Below are 21,817 nucleotides of genomic sequence, written 5' to 3'. Positions count from 1 at the left end.
ATTTAGGTATTAACACTAGAAATTCATTTTATAACTTGACACTAGTTTTTACACATCCGTTTGGTCTGTTTTAGATACTTATACAAAGAACCATAAAACAAAACTGTAAACAAAACAATACAGACATTACATGTGGCTACCTTTAAAAAAACATTCTGGTATAAAAATCTATTAGAAATGTGAAATAAAAAATAAATATAAACAACAAAAAAAGACAATCTCTAGAAGCCTCTTGGCTTTGCGTTTTGCTTTCATCACACAGGTCTAAAGCAGGCTCCATGCTGGATGAGGTAGTCCTCCATCCGCTGTTCCAGGACAGAGTAAAACTGGCGGAGCTGCTCTCTGGCAGGTGGATGATGAAACCACAGGGCTGCCACCAACATGACCATCAGAAGCAGTAAAAACAGAACTATACAGAGCCAGGACCCACAACATCCACTCTGTGCAGGGAGATAAAGGTGGGAAATGATTTATGGTGTAAATGTGCAAAAAAGCCAAAATAAAGTGTGGATAAAAATATATTTATCTGAGTGCATGCAAATTCCAAATGATAAGAAAATCAGGTTGAAACTAGACCTATAGTCGCACATGGATGTTATTTTTGTAGAATCTCACCCTGCTGTTGTTCTTGCGTTCCTTCAGTATGTTCAGTTCTTCTCTACATTGGGTCATTCGGGACTGATAGCTGTAACACTCTTGCTCCAGGGCCTCAAGATCCCCCTGCAGCTCCATGCACTGCCATAGCAACCGGGTAACCAAAACAACACTATATGTTAAACTATGTCCTATGTTCATGTATAGAAAAGGTTTCTCAAAGAAGTACTATTTATAACTGAATAATTGTTTTGTTGTTTTAACTTTTTATTTGATCGCCCCCATAAAATAGTGACAAGCCAAGTATGATCACCTTTGTTAGAAATTCACAGCTAACTTACAGCTTATAAGATTTTCATTTTCGTATATTAAATACATTATAAAGATCCTTGTCTTGCATATAAGTTCAATTGTAGTTCATTAAGAACAAAAATGTATAATGCATATTTCAGACTTATTAGTAATTGATTACATTTAAGGCAAGACACCATTAGTGAATAAGTAAAAAAAGAGGAAAGAAATAAATATGCGATATCAGCAGACTTCCCTTTTACATTTTATTACAGTCATTACAGTACATTAGGGTAAATGTTTTGTATTACAAGTTTTCTGAAATATTGTTTAATTGCAAATGAGTCATATATATATATATATATATATATATATATATATATATATTATCATACATTTCCAAAACAAAAATCAGAAAACTGGAAAAATCTACTTTTAAAATGTTTTTACTTTATTGATATATAAGGTTTTTATATGTTTGTTTGTTAATTTAACAAAAGAAATGTTGGATATCTCCTTTTATCATTCCTTTCATTTTTTAAAATTCATATTTCTAGGAATAAAATATAATATAGCCTAAATCAGGCAAAGGATTTATGAACAAACCCTCTATTTAAACCTTCAGAATACAGATAAGAGCAAAAATAGTAAGTTTTCTTTATGCAAAAATGCCTATAAATATATGTATTGTAATATTGAAAGATGAAAATAGTTAAAAGGTAATCAAATAAACATATATGACTTGCATGTGTATTTCGATCCACTACTGTGAAATGGAAGCAAAATAGCTCAAAATCACAAAATTGACCAGTACAAGAAAAAAAAAACAGTGGTTTTGTCTGTAGTGTCTTGCCTTAATTTAATTTGAGTGATATCTCTGGCAGCTCTTTACCTTTTTCTCTTTCATTTTGAGTCTGTGTTCAGTCTCGCTCAGTTGTCTGGCTATGCTGTTATCTGTCATCAGGAGCTGGTCAGGGGCAGAAGCATCTTCATGTATTTCTGTGCTACTGTTCCACCGATCATAGTTGTGTCCTGCGAGTGTGTGAAAGAAAGAGACACAGATGAAACAAGAAATAACAGTATTAGTATTTTCCATAAATTCTGAATGAATGTGAAGTGAAAGTCAGTTTTCCAGCACCTGTGAGTTCCTGTAGATGTGCTCTCAGGTTGAGGTTCTCCTCCTCCAGCTCTGAGATGAAGGAATGAAGCTCCGCTCTCTCCAGTAGCAGAGATTCACTCTGTTTCTTCAGCATCTCCTCCTGTTCCACAGAACGCTGCACAAATATATACACAGTTACACAACATACATGCTTGTTGGTTTGTTTTTCCCCCATACTGTACATTTCAGTGCAGTTATGAAAGGGTGTACAGAAAGTAGGGTCCTGTGGTTTGTCATCTTTTACAAAAATCTGTGATGTGTCACTCAAGTCCTTTGATTCTTTCATGATGGTTTCTGTTACAGTGGCTTTGGTGTACCTCCAAGTGACCCTGGAGCTGTAACATCTGATCGCTGCATTCATCCTGCCTCTTCTTCACCTGACTCGAACCCACTTTCAGCTCCTCACACAGCCTCTGCCACCGCTCAGACTCTGCCTGCGCTGTCTGCAGAGCCCCCTGGTGGAAGGGAAGAGTGGGAATGAAAACTGGCTTCTTGGAACATGATTCGCAAGTATACAGAAGCAGGTAATGTTGGGGATTTTGTGTTGTATTTTTGATTTGTTTTTAAGACCGACCTCTACATTTGGTGTCTTACCTGAAGGTACTCCGTTTTACTCTGAGCTTCTGCCTTCTCATTCTCTGCCCTCTGAATAGCCTTAAGAGCCTTCTGTTCATACTCCTCCCTCTGTTTTTCAGTCTTTAGCAGCACTTTTTTCATTCCATCCTGAGGAGCCTTCTGAAAAAGACAAATTGCAACCTTTACCTTTACCTTTCTATTTTAAAACAAGCCTCTCAAACTCTCTGATCTGTACTTATCAAGGGCCAAGTTGAATCAATAGCCTACTGTTTTACAACTTTTACAACAATTAACCATTTTAAATATTTAATTATTCACAAATATTTGAAGTAACTAAGTTTATAAGTCATTTGAATTGAATGCACTGTAGCTTGCAAAGATACAGTGTTGCAAGTCTTACCTTGATGCAAACCTGCAGCTGAGCCTCCAGGGCTTTGATCTTACTCTTTAGCAAGTCCTCATCACAGCGTGTCTGTGGGAGGAAAGGAAATGTGTCTTTGTGTGTGTGTGCGTGTGTGTGTGTCAGTGAGAGAGCAAGAGTTTTCAGTTTCTGTACATACACTACATCCTGTCTTAAAACTGCTTCCTTAGCATTTTGTTACAAGCAAGCATCCTTCATTATTAATAATTCTTGACTGATTGCTACAGTCTACTGGCCCTTGAGAAACATATAGAAGTTGTCATGAGCCCAAAATTGAAAAGTTTGAATGAGGGACGAGTTTGAAGCACTGCAAAAGCGCAAACAAACACCTCTCTGATGCCTGCCTATCTGCTCTCCATTTTGTGTGTGTGAGCTAGAAAAGGAATCGTTCTTGGAATTTTTTTTTTCTTTTCTGAACAAGCCATAAGGAGCCGGATGCTGTCGGCCACAAAACCATCCCTCCAGCCTCTCTCTGTGTTACTGCTGTGACCAAACCAAGAAAACCAAGAAAAAACCAAGATTTCAGAATGATCCAAAGATCATCTTGCGCTTCAAAGGAAGCAAGAACATCTGGCAGTCTGTATGAAGGAGTTCATTGTCGGTTTGTTAGATTCGACTTCATAATGTACAGGTGCTTGTGTGCCTCAGAATAATGCTGCTTCAGCAGGAAGTAGTTTACTAATGTACCTTCCACAGGAGCTCTGTAGAGTGCAGTAATGCGACGGCACTTTTCTGGAGGTTGGAGAGCTTCTTTTTAAGAGCCTCTTCTCTTTGTAAGGCCTCCTGCATAGAGATGTCACATTTCATAATATCAGAAACATATTAAAGACAGTCAGAAAGAACTGGTGTTTTTAAATATGAATGTTATGGGCTGTCATACTTCTAAATAGTCAGCCAACTGGTGTACATCCTAAAAAAACAAATTATGAAACAAAATGAACATTTAACTATTTGAGAATAGTAATTGTTTGTTTTTAAACAAGCATTCTATTCCTTACAGCTTCTTTGACGGTAACAAATCCAGACCTGAAGGAAGAGAATTCATAATGCTGCATTAATATTTACAAAATAGGTGCATTATGATTAAGTTTTTACTTTTAAAATACACAGTAAATGTAATTTGACTCACTCAGTCTGAATGCTGGCTGTTTGCAATGTCTTCTGGGTGTTTGAGAGCTGAGTGATGTCTTTCAGCAGAACTGTATGAATTATAAACACAAAATAATAATTGTAATATTACTAAAATAAAAATATTTTGTAATTTGTTACATCCTGCCACATATAACAAAACACTGAAAAATAGTTTTTCCCCAACATCATGCAGTGCATAACACCAGTATGTTTTTGCATTTGAATCTTACTATTACTCATCTGATCTTAAGTATTCATGTCTTAATTTAAAGCAGTGTTCGACATGACCTAGTTGGAGTTATGGTTATTCATCAGAAAATCCACTAACCTCGCTCCTTTTTAAATTTCCAATGAAGCCGGACAGATTTGAGTACTGGTACTTTCCATTCGTCTGATTTCAGGTCATGTTCATCATTCACTGGATCCATGGAGACTGTCTTTATAATTTGTACATTTGATTTCAGTGTTATTATAGATGATCAGTGTTATCATAGAGCAGGGGTCTCCAAACTCGGTTCTGGAGGGCCGGTGTCCTGCAGAGTTTAGCTCCAACCCTAATCAAACAGACCAAAACCAGATATTTAACGTCTTGCTAGGTATACTTGAAACCTCCAGGCAAGTGTATTGAGCAAAGTTGGAGCTAAACACTGCAGGACAACGAACAGCCTTTCAGGACAAACTTTGGTGACCCCTGATGTCATTAAAGATTATAAAACATTTTCTTGAATTTAATAAACTAATTTAAAATATGTAAGGAATATAGACCATAAAACTGGTGATTCATCAGTCACAGGACAAAGACCTGCTTAATAATCTCTCTACCTGCTTTGTAAAGTTAACAGCATCTCTCTGGAGCTTTATATTTCGACTTGTTATCGAGGGCTGTCTGATTGGCGTTAAGGTTTGTGTCATGTGCTCTGGTGCATGCAGGGTTTCCCTTGAGTATCTGTGCCTTGGCACTGCAGATAACAGTGAGTATGTGCCATGGTCCACTGGTCTTCTTTTGAAGAACTCAAACTGTCTTTTGCGATGCATTTCGGTTTTAATCCACCTTGTGTCCAGATCTCTCGTGGGACTGCGGCATGATGTTGTGTTATTACGATGGCTGATTTCTCTGTGCTTCACGGCCCGCTGCTCCACTTTATATTCATAATTTGCGGCAGGTGAACTTCTTTTGTCATGAGCATCCTCCATTCTGTCCCAGTCTGAATAAGGTGAAAACCTAGTGGGATGTTTCAAGGCACTGGAATGTCACCTTACAATGTAAATGTGTGGTTCTTGAAGTGGCAATTTTCTGTAATTGAAAAACATTTTGTATATCCATCTTTTAGTGACACTATATCATTAGATCTCAGAAGTAGACCATCCAAAATAAGCAAATAACACAAAATGAGGATAATCAACAACAACTTTTGTAATATAACGAGCAAAAAAAAACTAAAACAAACCTACAGTTATGCTGGTCGCACTTGTTGTGTGTTCTCATTCTTTTCAGAGCTACAATAAAATCATGTTCATAGTGGCTATATATAAAACAGTAAATGCTTAATTAAACATACTGTAAGATGAAGTATATCCAGTCATGCACTTCTGCTGTCATATTGTTTCAAAGCTTGTCATATTGTTTCGAGCTACATGCAGCTGGAAAAAAAAAAAAACGAACCCATCATTGTTTCATTAAAATTCACACGGTCTTCATATATATGCAGATATCTTAATAATGACTTAACATGAACAAGACATAATATGCAATATGCTCCCAATTTTAGGGACCACATTGCCTGAACATCTACATTACTTTACAACCATTTCCAATTAAAAATAAACTAATAAAACAGTTAAAAATACTACATTAAATACATTAATTCAAATGTCAAGATGTTTGAATCAAATATCAAGTTGCAGCTGAATAACAAGCCTGCAATCAGTTACACTATCATAAAAGCCAAATGCAGATCAGCTAGAATGAGTTTTAGCATATTTGTCTCTTTACAGCTTTTAATGAAAGTAGTTACCTGTTCTGAGATGAGTCCCAGGAGTTAAAATAATTGTGAAAGCCGAGTCTGCACACTTTGAAGCTTACATGGCACTTGAAAACTAGTTCATTCAACAAAGGGCTGTCTATTTCGTTTGCCTTGCTTGCTTAACAGGAAGTAAGATGAACCTCACAACTTGTATGAGTTCCTCTATCTCAGCAGCCATGCGTATTCAAACTGGTGCCACACATGGATGGGCCCTAAGATTAGGACTGGAGGGGTGGTTATATTGATTGTTTAAGTGTAGCAATAGTGGATGGGGAGGGACTGAAGAGAAAGAGAAAGACGACATAGAATAAACATTCCCTGCTATATCAAAGCAAGATTTTAAAATGCAAGCAGAAATTCAAGGTGGACTCGTGTTAGTGTTTATATGAAAATAAATTAATTTGAGCTGAAGAAATCAATGAAAATTAACAGTTAATTTAAGTTTGAAGTGAATGTAGAAACAGACTTTACAATAAATTAAGTTTAAAATATATTGCTTAGCTGTAAATCGGCTTATGTTTAGTGTATAGAGCCAACTGTATTAAGACTTATTTAAATGCTTATTGATATCTATTATAATCATTAATATGTTTGAATATTTATGGTAGCAACAACTTGCAAGTGTAAACGTTTCCTTTATTGTTTTTATGGTGAACTGGCGCCACCTGCTTGCTCCCTTTCATAGTGCAGCAGGGTTTGCCGGATGTGACAGATCGCTGGTTTTTGGAACATCTCGCGATACCTGAGGCGAGAGTTCCTCATCCTTGGTCCAGAAGGGCACAGAGAGCCCGATACAGAGACTTTTCGTCCAGGGATCCTGATATTCACCCGTTAAAACATGTTATCGAGACTGGTGCTCGTTTCAGGTGGGCGATGTATCTAATGAAAAGCACCCTAAATCTTCTCGTTGATCGTGTGGATTATATAGGCGGTTTAATGAGAGAATGTGCAGTTGAAGGGTAAATTAGGCCGCACGGTGTGAATGGCCGCACAGGAACCTGCAGATAAACAACGTGTATATCTGTTCCAATTAATGTATGTTATAATTCAAATGTCGTATTAAATACAGTGAAGTACAGATTTATGCTCAGGGAACAGTTGCTCTGTGAGAACAATCGTTGAGTTGTTGTGCTTTCTGTATGTCCTTGTATTGAATTGTTTAGCTGTTAGCTCAGAGCTAATGTACCTTTCAGGCTTAACCATTTATATTAGCTGCGTAATAATTAATATTTTCTCATATAATAACATTTCCTGAAAGTGCATTCTGGAGTGCAAATGTTGAAATTGTTTTTAATTTGCCTCATTTCCTAACCTGATTGTTGACAGCTTGTAACTTGTCTTGTGTATGCAAGGACGTGCTTTTTTGTTATATTTGCACGATGAACCAAAATCTTATTTCATAAATTATTTTTTATATAATAAAAAAGTTAATTTAAATTGTTTTTTAAACTGTTGCACTTAATAAAACATGATTGCAAGTAGTAATGAAAGACGTTGAGATGTTTTCAGTCCTTTTCTAACTGCTCTGTTTTCTGTTTATTGTAGGTCATACCCTGAAAAACAGCGGGTCCTTTGGCGCTTGGTATGTAAAAACTTTCATTCTTCTGGTCAGTGCTGTGTATATCAGTCTGGGGTTGAAGAGAACTGCAAAACAAATGACAATCAATGACATCCGTAAACCTCTTACCCTGTGCTGCTTTTCCTCCTCAGCCTGGTTCAGGCCTCTCGTTCCTTTCATCAGTCCTCCCAGAGTCTTGCACCTGTACCCCCTCTCCCCGAGAAGGGAGGAAAGGTCCGTCATGGCATCTTCCCAGAGGAGCTTTTCACTCTGCTGTACCCCAAGACCGGTGTCACAGGTGCGATTCTCAGCTTTATTGCCTCCTTTCCAAGTGTTTCCCAGTTGTCCAGGTTCCTTTTTGTCTTTTAAATAAAATAAAAAAGTTCACTCGAGAGCCAGTCCGTTGATACACAGGTTTGTTTGTATCAACAGTGTTCTCTTCTGTTTGCAGGGCCTTATATGCTGGGCACTGGTCTGCTCCTCTACATGCTGTCTAAGGAAATCTACGTAATCAATCACGAGACATTTGCTGCTGCGTCAATTGGTGCAGTCGTCATTTACGGCGTCAAGAAGTTTGGGCCCAGTGTGGCCACCTTCGCTGATAAAATCAACGAGGTGCAGAATGTGTTTTGTGTTCAACAGAAATGTCACAAATGAAATTGTGCGGCAAAACACTGAAATTGCATTGAGACTGGAATAGTATCTGCTGATAAATATGATGATGTGAACAATTACCCCAAATGACTGTAGCTACGGGATTTGTTTGACTAATATTTGGTTCTCTCTCTTCCTCTGCAGGATAAAGTGGCAAAGGCTCAGGAAGTGAAGGATCAGGCCATGGCTAGCCTAGCTCAAGGCATCGAGGATGAGAAGAAGGAGCAGTGGAGAGTAGAAGGAAGACACATGCTCTTTAATGCCAAGAGGGTGAGGAGGACAGAATAGCCAAAGAATGTGACATTTTTCCAGTGACTGATCATCTGCCTTCATTTACTATCTATAAACATCACAAATCCACACTTGTGTTTGCATTTAAATTTGGAATTATTTACAAATAACTTTTAGAATGGCACTTAGTAGTTTTGTGATGCTCCTCTTCCTATTTTCCATCAGAACAATGTGGCTATGCTGCTGGAGACCAATTACAGGGAGCGGCTGCACATGGTGACCAATGAGGTGAAGAAGAGGCTGGACTACCAGGTGGAGCTTCAGAACCTGCACCGCCGCATGGAGCAAGAGCACATGGTGAACTGGGTCGAGCAGAGCGTAATCAAGAGCATCACTCCTCAGCAGGTACACGATTATGGTCACTCCATTGACTTTCACTGTATTCATATTATACACAGGAAGACTAGTTCTTAAGGCACAGCACGGTCTTAACATAGAGACTAAGATTATGTAACTGACCACTGGTCAACTACAAATGCAGCCAAATATAAATCCTACTTGAATCCAGAGTTTTTATACATTAGTCATTTTTAGCTTGGCCTCTAGATGGAGTCTTTGTATTCAGTCCTTCAAGATTTTGAGGGATTCTTGGTGTCTTATCAAGGTCTAAACGTGTCAAATTAATGTTGTTCTTTAGCTAATTTAGGTTGCACTTTATTTTAAAGTGTCAGTAGCCGTGTAATTATGCAGTAACAGATTAATGATAACATACTACAGGGTTTGGTTTAGGGTTAGTTGATTGTAAATGATTCAACATTTACTGTTATTACTTCAGTACATGTAACATGGATAACATTGGCACGGTAAAACAGGGTTGCCCTAATTTAGACAAACTTTCACCCATTTATGGACCTTTACTACAAAATAATTGTTCTGATAATGGTATTACTGTTTTTGTTTTTTCTTTCTTTCTTTTTTTACTGTCATCTCTACAATCTCAATTTTGTTTGTGTCTTTCAGGAGAAGGAAAGCATCGCCAAGTGCATTGCCGATCTGAAGGTCCTGGCCAAAAACATTCAGGCTCGGGCTTCAGTATAGGTCTCTGTCGATGTCTAGTTTTCATTCTAAATGAACCCTTTCCTCATGAACATGCCAGTCTGGCAGTGTCGTCAAAAGTGTACATACCCGTATTAAATAAAAGATTTGGTTATTCACTTAATGCCTTTTCTGTCCTTTTTGTGTGAGGATTTGAAGAACTCCAGTTCTCCGTCTTGCAGTCCTGACATTAATAGTTTAAATGTTCTGTTGAGCTGTGATGTGGCACTAGTAAGATCATTTATAATTAACAGATAAGACATACCTTTCACAATGCCTCTACAAACAAATTAATTATCTTATTAACTGTGCTCCAAGTACTTGTTTTTATTTTGAACATTTAAAACGGTTGAAACGTATTCTCATTTTTCTTTTATATTAATTTATGGTAATATAGAAAGGTGTTTACTGCGATGTAGGTGTACAGTCACTGGGGTCATTGTGCATCACTTGTAGACGTCACATGGCTGTCTATTAATGACAATACCTTTGTACTCGAGGGAGGAAATAGAAAAACCTACCTGCTATTACCTTCTGATTTACTATTATTAAGGAGTTAGACTTTTACCTCAGCTTTTCAGAGCAGGAAGTCCAGAATATAAGTGCTCAGCAGTGCATGGAGAACACAGACTTGAGGATATGCCCAAATTCTAGAGCAATCTGAACCTAGATTTCAAGATTTGCATTTGACTTCTTTAGGATTTTCTCCAAGGTAATGTACAATCATTTGTCTGTCAACATGGTTAGTTTCAATGATCCTTATTTTATATAACTGATACACAGGTCAAGGCACTGATACCTGGCGATTTACCCACAGATTGATAGGACAGTGGCTGGTTTGAATAATGTAAGATACAAAATGTGGTTGTATCTTAATTATTCTAATCTGTGTTGTCTTTTAGAGGAGTGGTAATATTAGTGTTTTTCTTTTTCTTTTCTTTTTTTGGTTTGTTCTATGGTGTACCACTTCTGCTAATGTTTTCTTCTTGCAAAGCCAAATTTGTTAAGTTGTTATACAGAAAGTTCCAGCTTTGAGCTGTCAGCAGTTTTTGCTGGTTTATATGTTGCACACTTTTTTGAGGACCTCAGAGACCAAAAAAACAAATCAATTGTTGAACATAAATTTCTACATTGTTGTATTGTTATTAGTTAATGAAAGCCAGTGATTCTGCCACGATTTACATACTTCATTTTAATGATCTGACATATTAAATATAGAATAGTCACTATAAATTTGAAAATATTGATAAATCAGGCAGTATTCACTAATTGACTGGGTGAATTAATAATTATACTTTTCTTAAGGACTTCAACTTTTGAATATAAAAAGCTCTTGTTTCGAGATTTGCCTTTAAGCAGCTTTATATGTTTTGAGGATGTAACATTGCAAGTATCAGCTAGCTTCATGCACATACTTGATGACTGAACACTTTAACATCTTTTTGAAAAGTTCAGTGCTGTGAAACCACAACTGATGAACAAACACTTCTTCATAACTTATGTAGCTGCTTGCCTGACATGACAAATGTCCATCTGCTAATTTTTCCAAATGGTTTTATGACTGATAATGTTATAATTATAGGTGTTAATAAGCACAGTCAAAATGTACGGGAGGAACCCTGTCCCAGTTTTCCAGTCGAGGTACAGGTATTTTCTCGCCTCTGTCAGCAGTACCTTTTTACTCTTTATTCTGCGGGTGGAATTTGTCCCTGAAACACATGTAAGGGTGTTTCAGTATAGCACACCATCCTGCCTTCTATCTCTCTCATATCGGTTGTCATAACAGTTGTCAGGAAGGTTGTCGTTACAAAACGTTGTTAGGCAAGGTTAATAAAGATGATCAAGTATTTTATTTTTGTTTCCAGTTCCTCAGAAAACTTTTCCAATTAAATTGGACACCCAGAATGATTTAGAATCAAGATATTGTTAATTACAGAAATAGTCAAACTAGTATATCAGAAGTGGATGTCCACATTATTTTTGATATATTTTTAAGAACAGTTCAGTTTAGAATAAACTGACAATAAATAATATTCGAAATAAGAAATATAGTGATGCTACTGATTACATTTAGGGGTAAGTTACAGTTGTTATTGGTCATAGGTTTAACTATCAAAATTATTATTTGATAATTATTAATTATTTACTATTATATTATTTAAATTACAAAACTATTATATATGTATATGTGTATGTGTGTGTATATATATAGATAGTCTATACAGATGATTTGTGTTGTGATTATATTATAGAGGCTTCTCATCTGAGCCGCTTTCCCAGGGATCTGGCATGTCTCTTCATAGTGCCAAATCCATCTACAGTAAGTACAAAACCCACTTAAATAACATAACATTAAAATAATGTACCATAATTAAAACTTGACTTTGATACTTTAGTGCAAAGGAAGGGATATTCAGAATCAATCGGCAGGCAAGACCACTTTCAGTACAGAGTAGAGGTAAGATTGAATCCAGTTTGTGTGTTTGTTAACTATAGACTAATAATTTAGAAATGTTCATTTGTGCTGACTGCATGTTACTGATGCATAGTCTTAATGCCAACACCCACTTCACTGATGTGTGTTGTACAAAATAACAGACAACCGACGCTTATCTAACATGCACTGCAGAGATCTCCACACAAACTGAACTGTAAAATGCGATGACTTAGCAAGGCTGATTTTCACATGTCCCTCTTTAACATAAGCCTCTGTGTGATTCATATGTGATAATAAAACAACATACAATCTAATTCTCTTTCTCTTCCCTAGCACCTGTTCACCTGTGTGTTAGATGGCAGAGAGGTGAGCAGCACTGATGACTGTGTGAACAGGTTAAAGAATATGGACAGTAAAGGGAAAGTGTGGGGTCAGGATATGATGCTGCAGGTCCACGCCAACCAGCTACAGCTATGTGATATAGAGACCATGGTCAGGTGTACACTTTATGCTCAAATACTTTAATCTGAGCAAATAGTTTTGCCTTTTTAAATGGTTACTAACATTAAACTCTTCCTCTGTTTCCTGAATTGTTGGAGGTTTTGGAGTCTGTGCGCTTAAGCATCCGAGCGATGAGAGCTGTTCTGGACAGTTGTGTGTTTGACTCCCTTCTCATTATCTCAGTTCAGGATTTTGGCCAGAGAGCTTCACAGGCCTTCCTGTTTCAGTGTGAGGAGATTGGGGTGAGGAACAACACTCTCCAGTGTAGTCAAAAATTTTAGATTCGCCCAATGGTAGATAGTGGTGCATCTGCACAGTATCAATCTTTCATAATATATCTTGTGGTTTGATGTGGGAGTTTCCATTCTACTCCCTCTGTCAGTGCCCTGATTGTTTTTTTTTTTTTTTTAATGTTATTATTATTATTATTATAAAGATATCTGTGATGTTTTCAATGGCTAGGCTCAGGAGGTGGAAAATGATCTGGAAAAGGCAATGCAGCAAGGAGGGGTTACCATTCCACTGCTTATAGAACCACAGATGGACATCAGGTCAGCTGCTAACTCACAAAGATGTTGTACTGAGAATCAGGCATCAACTTTTTATCCTTTAAATGGGCTAAAATGTAATGATTTAAATGTACATTCTTGATTATTTGGAATCATAAATTCAATATAATAATATTGAAATAATCTGTAATTATTAACTGTAAAGTGACTGTATAATTTTTTTCTATTTTCTACAACCTCAATTTTTATCTGTGCTGTACTGACAGTGATATATTTTCTATTTCTTAGGAGCCATTTGGAAAGGATGATTGGTTGGGGTTATCCAGGGAGCATGAACAGACCAGCTGCATGCAGTCAAACCCTACTCCCCCAGAATTCCCACTTTCTCTGTACAGCAACTATGAAGACTATGGTGACCACTTGAAAAGTTCATTTCACTCAGAAAAATACACTTTTAAATAACCTAAAAATGCCTGGTACACCCTCTTTTCAGTCATTTTAGATTGAAAAATGTAACATTTTCCCTGTAGGAACTGAATGGGGGATTACAAATCAGCCACAGTGAAGTAGTGTTTCATAATGTCTAAATATATATCCAAATGCAAAACCTTATCAAAGTATGTCTGAATACCATGGTATTACATTATTTCAATAAAACAGGAGGAAGTATATATATTTATTTATTTATTTATACAGTACAGACCAAAAGTTTGGACACACCTTCTCATTCAAAGAGTTTTCTTTATTTTCATGACTATGAAAATTGTAGATTCACACTGAAGGCATCAAAACTATGAATTAACACATGTGGAAATATATATGGAATTATATACATAACAAAAAAGTGTCAAAGTAGCCACCTTTTGCTTTGGTTACTGCTTTGCACACTCTTGGCATTTTCTTGATGAGCTTCAAGAGGAAGTCACCTGAAATGGTCTTCCAACAGTCTTGAAGAAGTTCCCAGAGATGCTAAGCACTTGTTGGCCCTTTTGCCTTCTGTCTGCGGTCCAGCTCACCCCTAAACCATCTCGATTAGGTTCAGGTCCAGTGACTGTGGAGGCCAGCTCATCTGGCGCAGCACCACATCACTCTCCTAGCCCTTGATGCCTTCAATGTGACTCTACATATATATATATATATATATGTATCGCAGTCACATTTCATACATTTTGTTTTTTCATCATGCAATGAAAATGGATGTGCATACTTTCAGACTGCATGTTAAAAGCTTTTATATTCCTGAAACTTCAGATGAGTCAGTAGGACCTGGCTTGTTAACTATTTACAAAAGCATAGCAATGAATAAGAAAGAATAAGAAAGTTGTATAAGCATGTACAATTTTGTATTAGGTTCCTTAAATCATCATAGTCTATGGTTCCTTGAAGCACCTTTAACATCCATGGAATCTTTCTAGGTTCTAACATCCAAGGTTCTTTATAGTGGACAAAGGTTCTTATGATGTTTACAGAGTTCTTTACCCTAAGAAAATTGGTTATTTTATGAACTGTTCACTGAAAGGTTGTTTGGGGAACCCAAGATTTTATGGTATTGCAAAAAAAGAAGGTCCCAAAAGTTCCCCCTATTTGTACTTTTATTTTCAAGAGTATATATTCTGTCCAGAGTAAAGGCTTTACTTTTGATGATTTAGTCACTTGTGCACTACTGACATTTTACATCATATCACAGAGTTAAAGGTCAGGAGATGCACCATATCACCCCTCATCACACTCAGTTCCTGAATGTTTCTTCATGTTTCAGATGGTGAGTCAGTATCCTCCCAACATCCCTCCCACAGTGCTGAGTCCACTGCTCACAGGAAAAGCTCTACATCTCCTGGGAAAATGTATCACACCAAATGAGGACGTACTGTGGGGAAGTTTGGGTGACGCTTGGAGCATACCAAGGTCTTCTATTATACAAAATATGTTCTTTACAGATTAGTAAACAAAGGAGAAAAGTTCATGATTTTTCTGTATTTGTTTTCCCAATCAGATCCAAATGGCCAAACAGGGATCAGAGCTTTCCTTATTACCCCAAATTTTATGACGGCTGGCAGCACTACCGCTCGGCCCATCCCAGTCCCCTCCCGGCAGGGGTTTTCTTTTTTTCCTGCATGCAGAAAATGCATACAGTTTGTGCTTATACACTGCTATGCTTATGTAAATAGGTAACCGACAAGTTCGGGCAATGGTTGAAAGTGAAGAACAGTCGTAATGAGGAGGGATATGTGCCTCAGAATGTTCTAGAGCCTGTCAATGGACAAAAGCCAACAGTAAGTCATGACATACTAAACAATGGTGTTATTCTGTTTCCTTTTTTTTTTTTTTTTACATCAGCTATGTGAAAACACACAAAACCCGATGTCAATGTATGGCACCCTATTTTTCATCACTGTTTGGTCTTGACATGTATTACTGTGTATTTAACCAGCTAATTGATTTTGGTTGATAGATTGATACACAATTCATTTATGTAGTTGAAATTTGCACCTCTTTATTTTCAGCAAAATATGGTTCTCCATCTCTAGATATGAATTCTAGACCTGAGGAAGTTAAAGCCTGGTTAAAATACAAAGGCTTTTCTAAAATGTAAGAAACCAGTTCTATCACCATTAATATTGTCTTTAAAATAGTCAAACCTAACAAGTTGCCTTAGAAAATGTAATTGAATTTTGCAGACCTTTTTTGTATTTTTGACTGTGGGTTTATTGGTCTTGGCCATTAATTAGCTGGAAGATCACATAGAGTTAATTGATTCTTTAGACTACACCATATTTAGTTATGATATTTTTATACATAACAGAAATAGCTTGTTACTAATACAATAACATGCTCCAAAAAGTTATTTATTAACTTGTTGAGTTTATTAGCTTGCTGTTTTTTTATTAACCATTTGATTCATCATGTACTTGTGCAGGACAATACAGAATCTTGGGGTGTTCAATGGAGCAATGTTGCTGGGAATGAAACGGGATGATATGAGAGCAATATGTCCTGAGGAAGGAGGTTGAGTCTACTTCCAACTGCAGAGCGTCAGATCCACCATTGCGGTAATGCAGCTCCATTTGTTTAAAGTAAACTCTCACATCTTTTACAAATTCAGTTATTTATAAAGCGCTTTTCATTGAGGTGAAGTGATTCACAGTATTCAGTGTTTCAAATGTTTTTAGTGTCTGAGGCAGAGCACACAAATGTCATCGTTGTCCATTTCCTTTGCAGCTTGCCACTGAGGCTTAATACAGTCAGTATGGTGACCGCTGATAATCTGAGGACATTGGTGCATTTTGATATAAAGAATCTGAATGTGTCTGGACCTGAATAAACAAGAACTATTCAGTAAAAACCTCAACATTTCCATTCATTAAGAGACATACAGTATCATAGTTATATTACCTTTCACAGATGCAAATGATGTATACGTTTAAAGCATTCATTATATTTATTTGATACATTGTTCCATTAAATTGATTTCCACTGATGTCACTGGGGTGGGCACTTTTTAAATTGTATGTTATTTAGCTGTTACATGTGCTGAATGAAAATGAATCATGTCAGTATCACTTTTCTAATTGTGCATTGTACATTAAAAAATGGTCAATAACCAACCCATTTTGGTTGACTTATTGTCTTTTTTTTGCCTGAATGAACAGTTTATTGGTCTTAAAATAAACTTTTGATTTTGGGGTTAAATATATATTTTGTTACATTTAAGTTCCAGTTTAATTTCAACAATCCAGTTATGGGTTTGTGTTTAACCTCACAGCAGTAATAAAGTTAATTAAATCTGGATGCATTTATTTATTAGAATAAAATCTGATCAATAAGGCCTTTTAAATAAAATAAAAAAACCTGAACAAAACAGTGCTCTACTTTATTGAGTCAAAATAAGGTCACAAATACTTTTCTCCAATCCTTTGTTTATCGGGAAGGTTAAAAAAGTAGTACCAAAAAAACATAATCCAGACACTCTTGTCATTTTCACTCCTTCTTGTTTCCCCATTTGGCCATCTTGTTGTTCACGGGTGTTTTTATGAACTTCTTTGACTTCATGTATTCTGCAATCTTCTCAAGACTCTGACAGGGAACACAATAAGTTACAGAGTCAAAATTGTAACATTAGAATTTATGTGAGAATATTAAATAATATTCTGTTTGACAAAAACGGAATCCAAACCTCGAAGCGATCCAGGAAACATCTAAGGTTTCTGTAGTCATCCAGGCACTCCGGGTCAAACATACGATGCTGATCCAACAACTCATACATGACGAAGTCCACAAATGTGATCTACAGGACAAGACAGTGGGATGTTTAAGTCAAACTATTAATTTTATTAGACATACTGTTATATATATTGCCAAACACTGTGCCTATTTACCTTGTCCCCAGCAAACCACTTCCTGTCACCAAGGAAGTCAGAGAACTGCTTTAGAGTTCCTGGCAGTTTCTCAGAGTAGCATGATTTGTTTTTGTCCTTTAAATCAAATAAAAATGGATTACAAATCATTCATGTTATAAATGAACAAGTAAATGATTATTGTTAGTTGCAGATCTCTTCAATGTTGTTATAAATATTTATATATAATCAATCACTCACAAAGTCTCCATAGCAGAGCTGGACAAAGCCATTGCGGAAATCCATTGCCTGGTTTTCCAAGATGTCAACTCTTGTCTGCGCTTCTTCAGTTTCCCCACCTAGAAACACATTATTAAGAGTCTAACACTACTTGGATGACTATATGATGCTTGAGATATTAAAATAAAGAAAGAATGCTTTTTTTTCACGAAGGAAAATAAATGAATCAAGTACTCACAGAGGTTGTTTTTGCGGGCGATGTATCTCATTATGGCATTGCTTTGGACTACTTTCGTGTCTCCATCCTCTAAGTAAGGCAACTGGTGAAGGGTAATGGTGGTTAGTTATTGCATGTTAGACTGAACAATACTATTGAGGGTAACTTACATTAGGAAAGTCCATCCCAAGTTTGTCTTTCTCATTAAACCAACAGCTTTTGTCATAGTTGGGAGCTGCAAGTCAAGAATATAAAATCAGCTCAATGTGTTTTATATGGAAATATCTGAATATGTCTGCTACTGTATGTTATAACCATCATCACTTACCCTCACCACAAGAATAGAACTTCTCCTCATACTTCGTACCAGTGTACTCCAACAGCAGACGGATTGGTTGAGCAAGCTGTAATCAGATGAAAATCATGAAATATAGCTTCAGCTATGCATTTTCTCACTCTTTAAATAATTAACAGTGTCAAGATATCACACTGTATATAATTAATATCCTCATTCACATATTTAAGAGATGGGCAACACTAAAAAGCTAGAATATCAAAAGAGAAAAAAATACATGCAAGGCTCGATTTTTACACATCTCATCATCTCTATCTTGCAGCAGACTGACAGTTGGAGGACGGTTATTCGTTTTTGTGAATTTTTGTATTTGTTATTATTACGAGTAAGTGCATGGAAAATACATTATAATAAACTGCAATATTCTATGAAAACCAAAAATGTTCAATTAAAGTTTTTTAAACAGTAGATAAAGGGGACTTCAAAATACCAGATGATAAGCTTATTTATCACCCCCCCCCCACCAAAAAAAAAATGGAATGTGGAACATTCCATTCACTTTCATGTCACTGCTCACTGCCTACTTGTTCTATCATGTTCTATTCAGAATGTTGGGTTTTTCATTAATATAATGTTGATTCTGGGTAAATTCTTTATCCACAAAATTTGTGTCATTAATATAATGGTATTGAATATGATGTAGGCTAAAGTGTATAAAGACAAAATCATATTTCTCTGTATTAAAAATTTACTTTTTTGTAGCTTTTTCCTATCATTAAATTGTATGCAGCGAAACCTTTTGCCAAGGGCTTTAAAAACAAATAAAAAAAGAAAAGAAAAAAGCCCTTGTTTAAAGAATGCCTCAGGCATTTAGTCATAATTCGCAGTTGCATGTTGGGGTGTAACCTGACTCGAGGCAGCTTCCAGGTAAACCTATCAGTGGGCATGGCGAAACAAGACAAAGTATGTTAAATCTGATCCATAACTCCTGTAAAAACCACTGACAATTCTGAACCCTATATTTAAAGTACTAAGGCATCATTATTTGATCGGTACACTGAACTACTCTCTGGAGAGCGAAGGTTGCCATCCTTATCACCCTGGGAGCGTTTAAAAAACGCAGATATGTTTTGTTATATATAAAATAAAATGAAATAAAATAGAATTCACTTGAAATTCCAGGGGTGGGGGTTGGGCTTAATATAATGGTATAGGGGAAGCACTTCGATTTATGCACGGTTTACACATTAACAGAGTTGGAGAGTAAAGGAACATGCAACATAATTACAAAATAAATGTAATAATCAGTTACGGTTACTGAGGAAATATTTGTATGCCTAATTAAATAACAGTTACTTATGAAAAAGTTACAAAGGGAGTTACATCGGAGTAGCCTATTTTCACACACACCTAGCTATACAGATTTAATTGTTTTCTTTCCCAAATTGCATTAACTGCTCTAAAATACGAGACTCTGACGTTTCAGGAGTTTAGGACCTTTTCCTATAAATATTTTATTTCCTATTCGGGTTTATGTATAGGCCTATAATTTTTTTTTTTTTTTTTTTAAGTTTAAATGTTAGAGATGCCTGTGTTTGCTGTCATATCAATGTCAAGATTTGATCTCAAACAGTATCATGGCGGTTTCTTGTTATGGTTTTAAATCTGTTTTTAAACCGCAGACCGATCTCAAAGTAAAAACAGAAGCTATAGTCTGATTTGGTGGTTGTGCTTAAAATGATTATAATCTTAATTCAAATGATGAAGGATTCTGAAAGTCTGACAGTAATCTTATAATAGCCTACTACTGTAAGATTATCCGCCTGCTTTAAATGTTTGAAAATGATTAACAGTTGGAAACATTCGTTAGAAATGCAGAAAAGTCATAAAAAGTAATCTGTTACATAACTGAAGATTTTGAAACAGTTACAATACTTATTACATTTTAAATAGGGTAAATCTATAACCCATTACATTACCAAAGTAATCCTCACTGCCTATTAAGTATAAATTGGTCTATTTTTAGACATGACAAACCACAGTGATCTATTTTAACATTGTGTGATAACTGCAAGGTTACACAGTGAACATTTTGCAATATCAAACAAAAAGGTTTTTATTGTCTAACACCACAAAATATTTCTTACCCCGCGTATATCCCAGTATGCCAATTTCACTGCCATTGTAACTTGAAACGAGCACCTCTGTGCAGGAGCAGTAAAATTGAAGTGGTGCACGCGCCAGAGGAGACTTGAGCAAAAGTGGGCGTTTATCACCTTGTGTGTTTTCAAACTGCTGGGTGTTTCTAAATCATGCAATCTTAATGAGCCCCCTTACCCAACCCCACCCCTAAACCTAACGTTACTATGACGTCAACCAATCAGGTATCATGGTGTAAAAACACCCTGATCTGGTAACTCCCATTACTTTTCTGCAGAGACCTACTGGTGCGCCAGAGTGATGTGTGGAAGGTAGGCGGGGCAAAACACTTTGAGGCGTGTCCAGACTGCACGCAAATTCCGACATCATCACCCTGTTCAAAACTCGCATGAATTTCTTTCTTCTGCACGACATTTTTGCGCAGCGTTGCATAAATACGGTACTAAACAGTATACGTATTTTCCATCAATGACATATCCATTCTAAATACGAACACGTTTTATCTTTAAGGCCCGTTCACACCTAGAATAATAGCTATAAAGAACTATACATGCTATCTTCTGTTTAATCTAAGCGGACACTCGTCTCCTGCATAGCACAAATTAACTTACAGCACGTGTTTTTGCATATTTCATACCCAAAGCGGCTGTAGATTAACATGACATATCTTTATAACTTAGTAAAATAGCGTCTGTGGGCTTTGCTAACATAGAGGCGACAAACGATAAAAAGTTATTTTAACTCATATCAACGATTAACGTTATTTTTAAGAATCGTCTATAAAATACCCACAGAAAAATATGCAGTTTGCATGTTTCAGCTCAGTGTCACATCAGACGACCGTTATCGTTATATCTCAAGAAAAGTTATCAAACTTTGCTGACTAACGTTAACGTTAGTTATTTTCTTTCGACTTCTCTTCAACTAAAGATGAGACATTAAACAAGCCGAACTTATGAAGATTTGACTATTTTTAGACACGGCAGCCACACTGACTGCGATTCTATTCTTCTGCGATGACTGCACGACGAAGTTTTATGAAACAAACATTTCGCAGAAATCGAATATGAAAAAAGAAGTTCGAATTATGCAAAATAGTATGAAATGGGTGTGCAAAAATTACGAGTATTTCTTACCCCGCGTATATCCCAGTATGCCAATTTCACTGCCATCTTGCAAGTTGCAACAAAAGTATGCAGCTCTTCAAAATGAAACGCAGGAGCGGCCGGATGGAGGAGGGGGCGTGTGCGTGTGCGCGTGCAATCAAGTTAAAGAGATAGTACACCCACAAAATGGATGTTCTGTCATGTTATGAATCTTATGCCCATGCTATGTGAAATATTTATTTTGGAGTTTTCAAGCACTATGTGCATTCTAAATACATACGCAT

General features: G+C 36.4%; 4 protein-coding genes and 1 long non-coding RNA gene across 7 annotated transcripts; 3 read left to right on the top strand and 2 right to left on the bottom strand.

The window, feature by feature from the left end:
* Positions 1–21: 21 nt before the first annotated feature.
* Positions 22–6,395, bottom strand: LOC113093935 (TRAF3-interacting JNK-activating modulator-like). 2 transcript variants are annotated; one of them, XM_026259537.1, is made up of 15 exons: positions 6,188–6,395; positions 5,732–5,813; positions 4,995–5,466; positions 4,501–4,609; positions 4,171–4,240; positions 4,040–4,067; positions 3,922–3,951; positions 3,729–3,824; positions 3,021–3,092; positions 2,639–2,779; positions 2,362–2,499; positions 2,024–2,159; positions 1,778–1,917; positions 616–735; positions 22–440 (listed from the first exon to the last, which is right to left on the bottom strand). In XM_026259537.1, exons 3-15 carry the CDS (start codon positions 5,364–5,366, stop codon positions 255–257), a joined length of 1,638 nt encoding a protein of 545 aa, XP_026115322.1. In that variant the 5' UTR covers positions 5,367–5,466; positions 5,732–5,813; positions 6,188–6,395; the 3' UTR covers positions 22–254. The 2 variants fall into 2 exon arrangements, with proteins under 2 accessions (XP_026115322.1, XP_026115323.1); XM_026259538.1 differs by lacking the exon at positions 5,732–5,813 and having other exon boundaries at positions 6,188–6,375.
* A 519-nt stretch (positions 6,396–6,914) lies between these two features.
* On the top strand, positions 6,915–9,858 carry LOC113093924 (ATP synthase F(0) complex subunit B1, mitochondrial). The gene is made up of 7 exons (XM_026259524.1): positions 6,915–7,062; positions 7,742–7,778; positions 7,907–8,052; positions 8,206–8,369; positions 8,553–8,678; positions 8,865–9,044; positions 9,660–9,858. The coding sequence occupies exons 1-7, from the start codon at positions 7,035–7,037 to the stop codon at positions 9,735–9,737; spliced, it is 759 nt and encodes a 252-aa protein (XP_026115309.1). The 5' UTR covers positions 6,915–7,034; the 3' UTR covers positions 9,738–9,858.
* A 1,479-nt stretch (positions 9,859–11,337) lies between these two features.
* Positions 11,338–15,165, top strand: LOC113093927 (epidermal growth factor receptor kinase substrate 8-like protein 3). The gene is made up of 8 exons (XM_026259527.1): positions 11,338–11,375; positions 11,987–12,054; positions 12,131–12,192; positions 12,505–12,663; positions 12,771–12,914; positions 13,135–13,223; positions 13,470–13,593; positions 14,941–15,165. Exons 1-8 carry the CDS (start codon positions 11,338–11,340, stop codon positions 15,121–15,123), a joined length of 867 nt encoding a protein of 288 aa, XP_026115312.1. The 3' UTR covers positions 15,124–15,165.
* Positions 15,166–15,297: 132 nt separating this feature from the next.
* On the top strand, positions 15,298–16,496 carry LOC113093932 (uncharacterized). The gene is made up of 3 exons (XR_003287947.1): positions 15,298–15,454; positions 15,686–15,770; positions 16,099–16,496. It is a non-coding gene; the product is annotated as an uncharacterized LOC113093932 (long non-coding RNA).
* A 538-nt stretch (positions 16,497–17,034) lies between these two features.
* On the bottom strand, positions 17,035–21,748 carry LOC113093931 (glutathione S-transferase Mu 3). Of its 2 annotated transcripts, none has more exons than XM_026259532.1 (8): positions 21,564–21,748; positions 18,301–18,376; positions 18,143–18,207; positions 17,994–18,075; positions 17,777–17,874; positions 17,558–17,653; positions 17,356–17,466; positions 17,035–17,255 (listed from the first exon to the last, which is right to left on the bottom strand). In XM_026259532.1, exons 1-8 carry the CDS (start codon positions 21,597–21,599, stop codon positions 17,160–17,162), a joined length of 660 nt encoding a protein of 219 aa, XP_026115317.1. In that variant the 5' UTR covers positions 21,600–21,748; the 3' UTR covers positions 17,035–17,159. The 2 variants fall into 2 exon arrangements, with proteins under 2 accessions (XP_026115317.1, XP_026115318.1); XM_026259533.1 differs by lacking the exon at positions 21,564–21,748 and adding an exon at positions 20,415–20,569.
* Between the last annotated feature and the right edge of the window lie 69 nt (positions 21,749–21,817).

The sequence above is a fragment of the Carassius auratus genome, unplaced genomic scaffold (genome assembly GCF_003368295.1).
Source record: "Carassius auratus strain Wakin unplaced genomic scaffold, ASM336829v1 scaf_tig00215205, whole genome shotgun sequence".
Lineage (NCBI taxonomy): Eukaryota > Metazoa > Chordata > Actinopteri > Cypriniformes > Cyprinidae > Carassius > Carassius auratus.
This window is presented reverse-complemented; position numbering and strand designations above follow the sequence as displayed.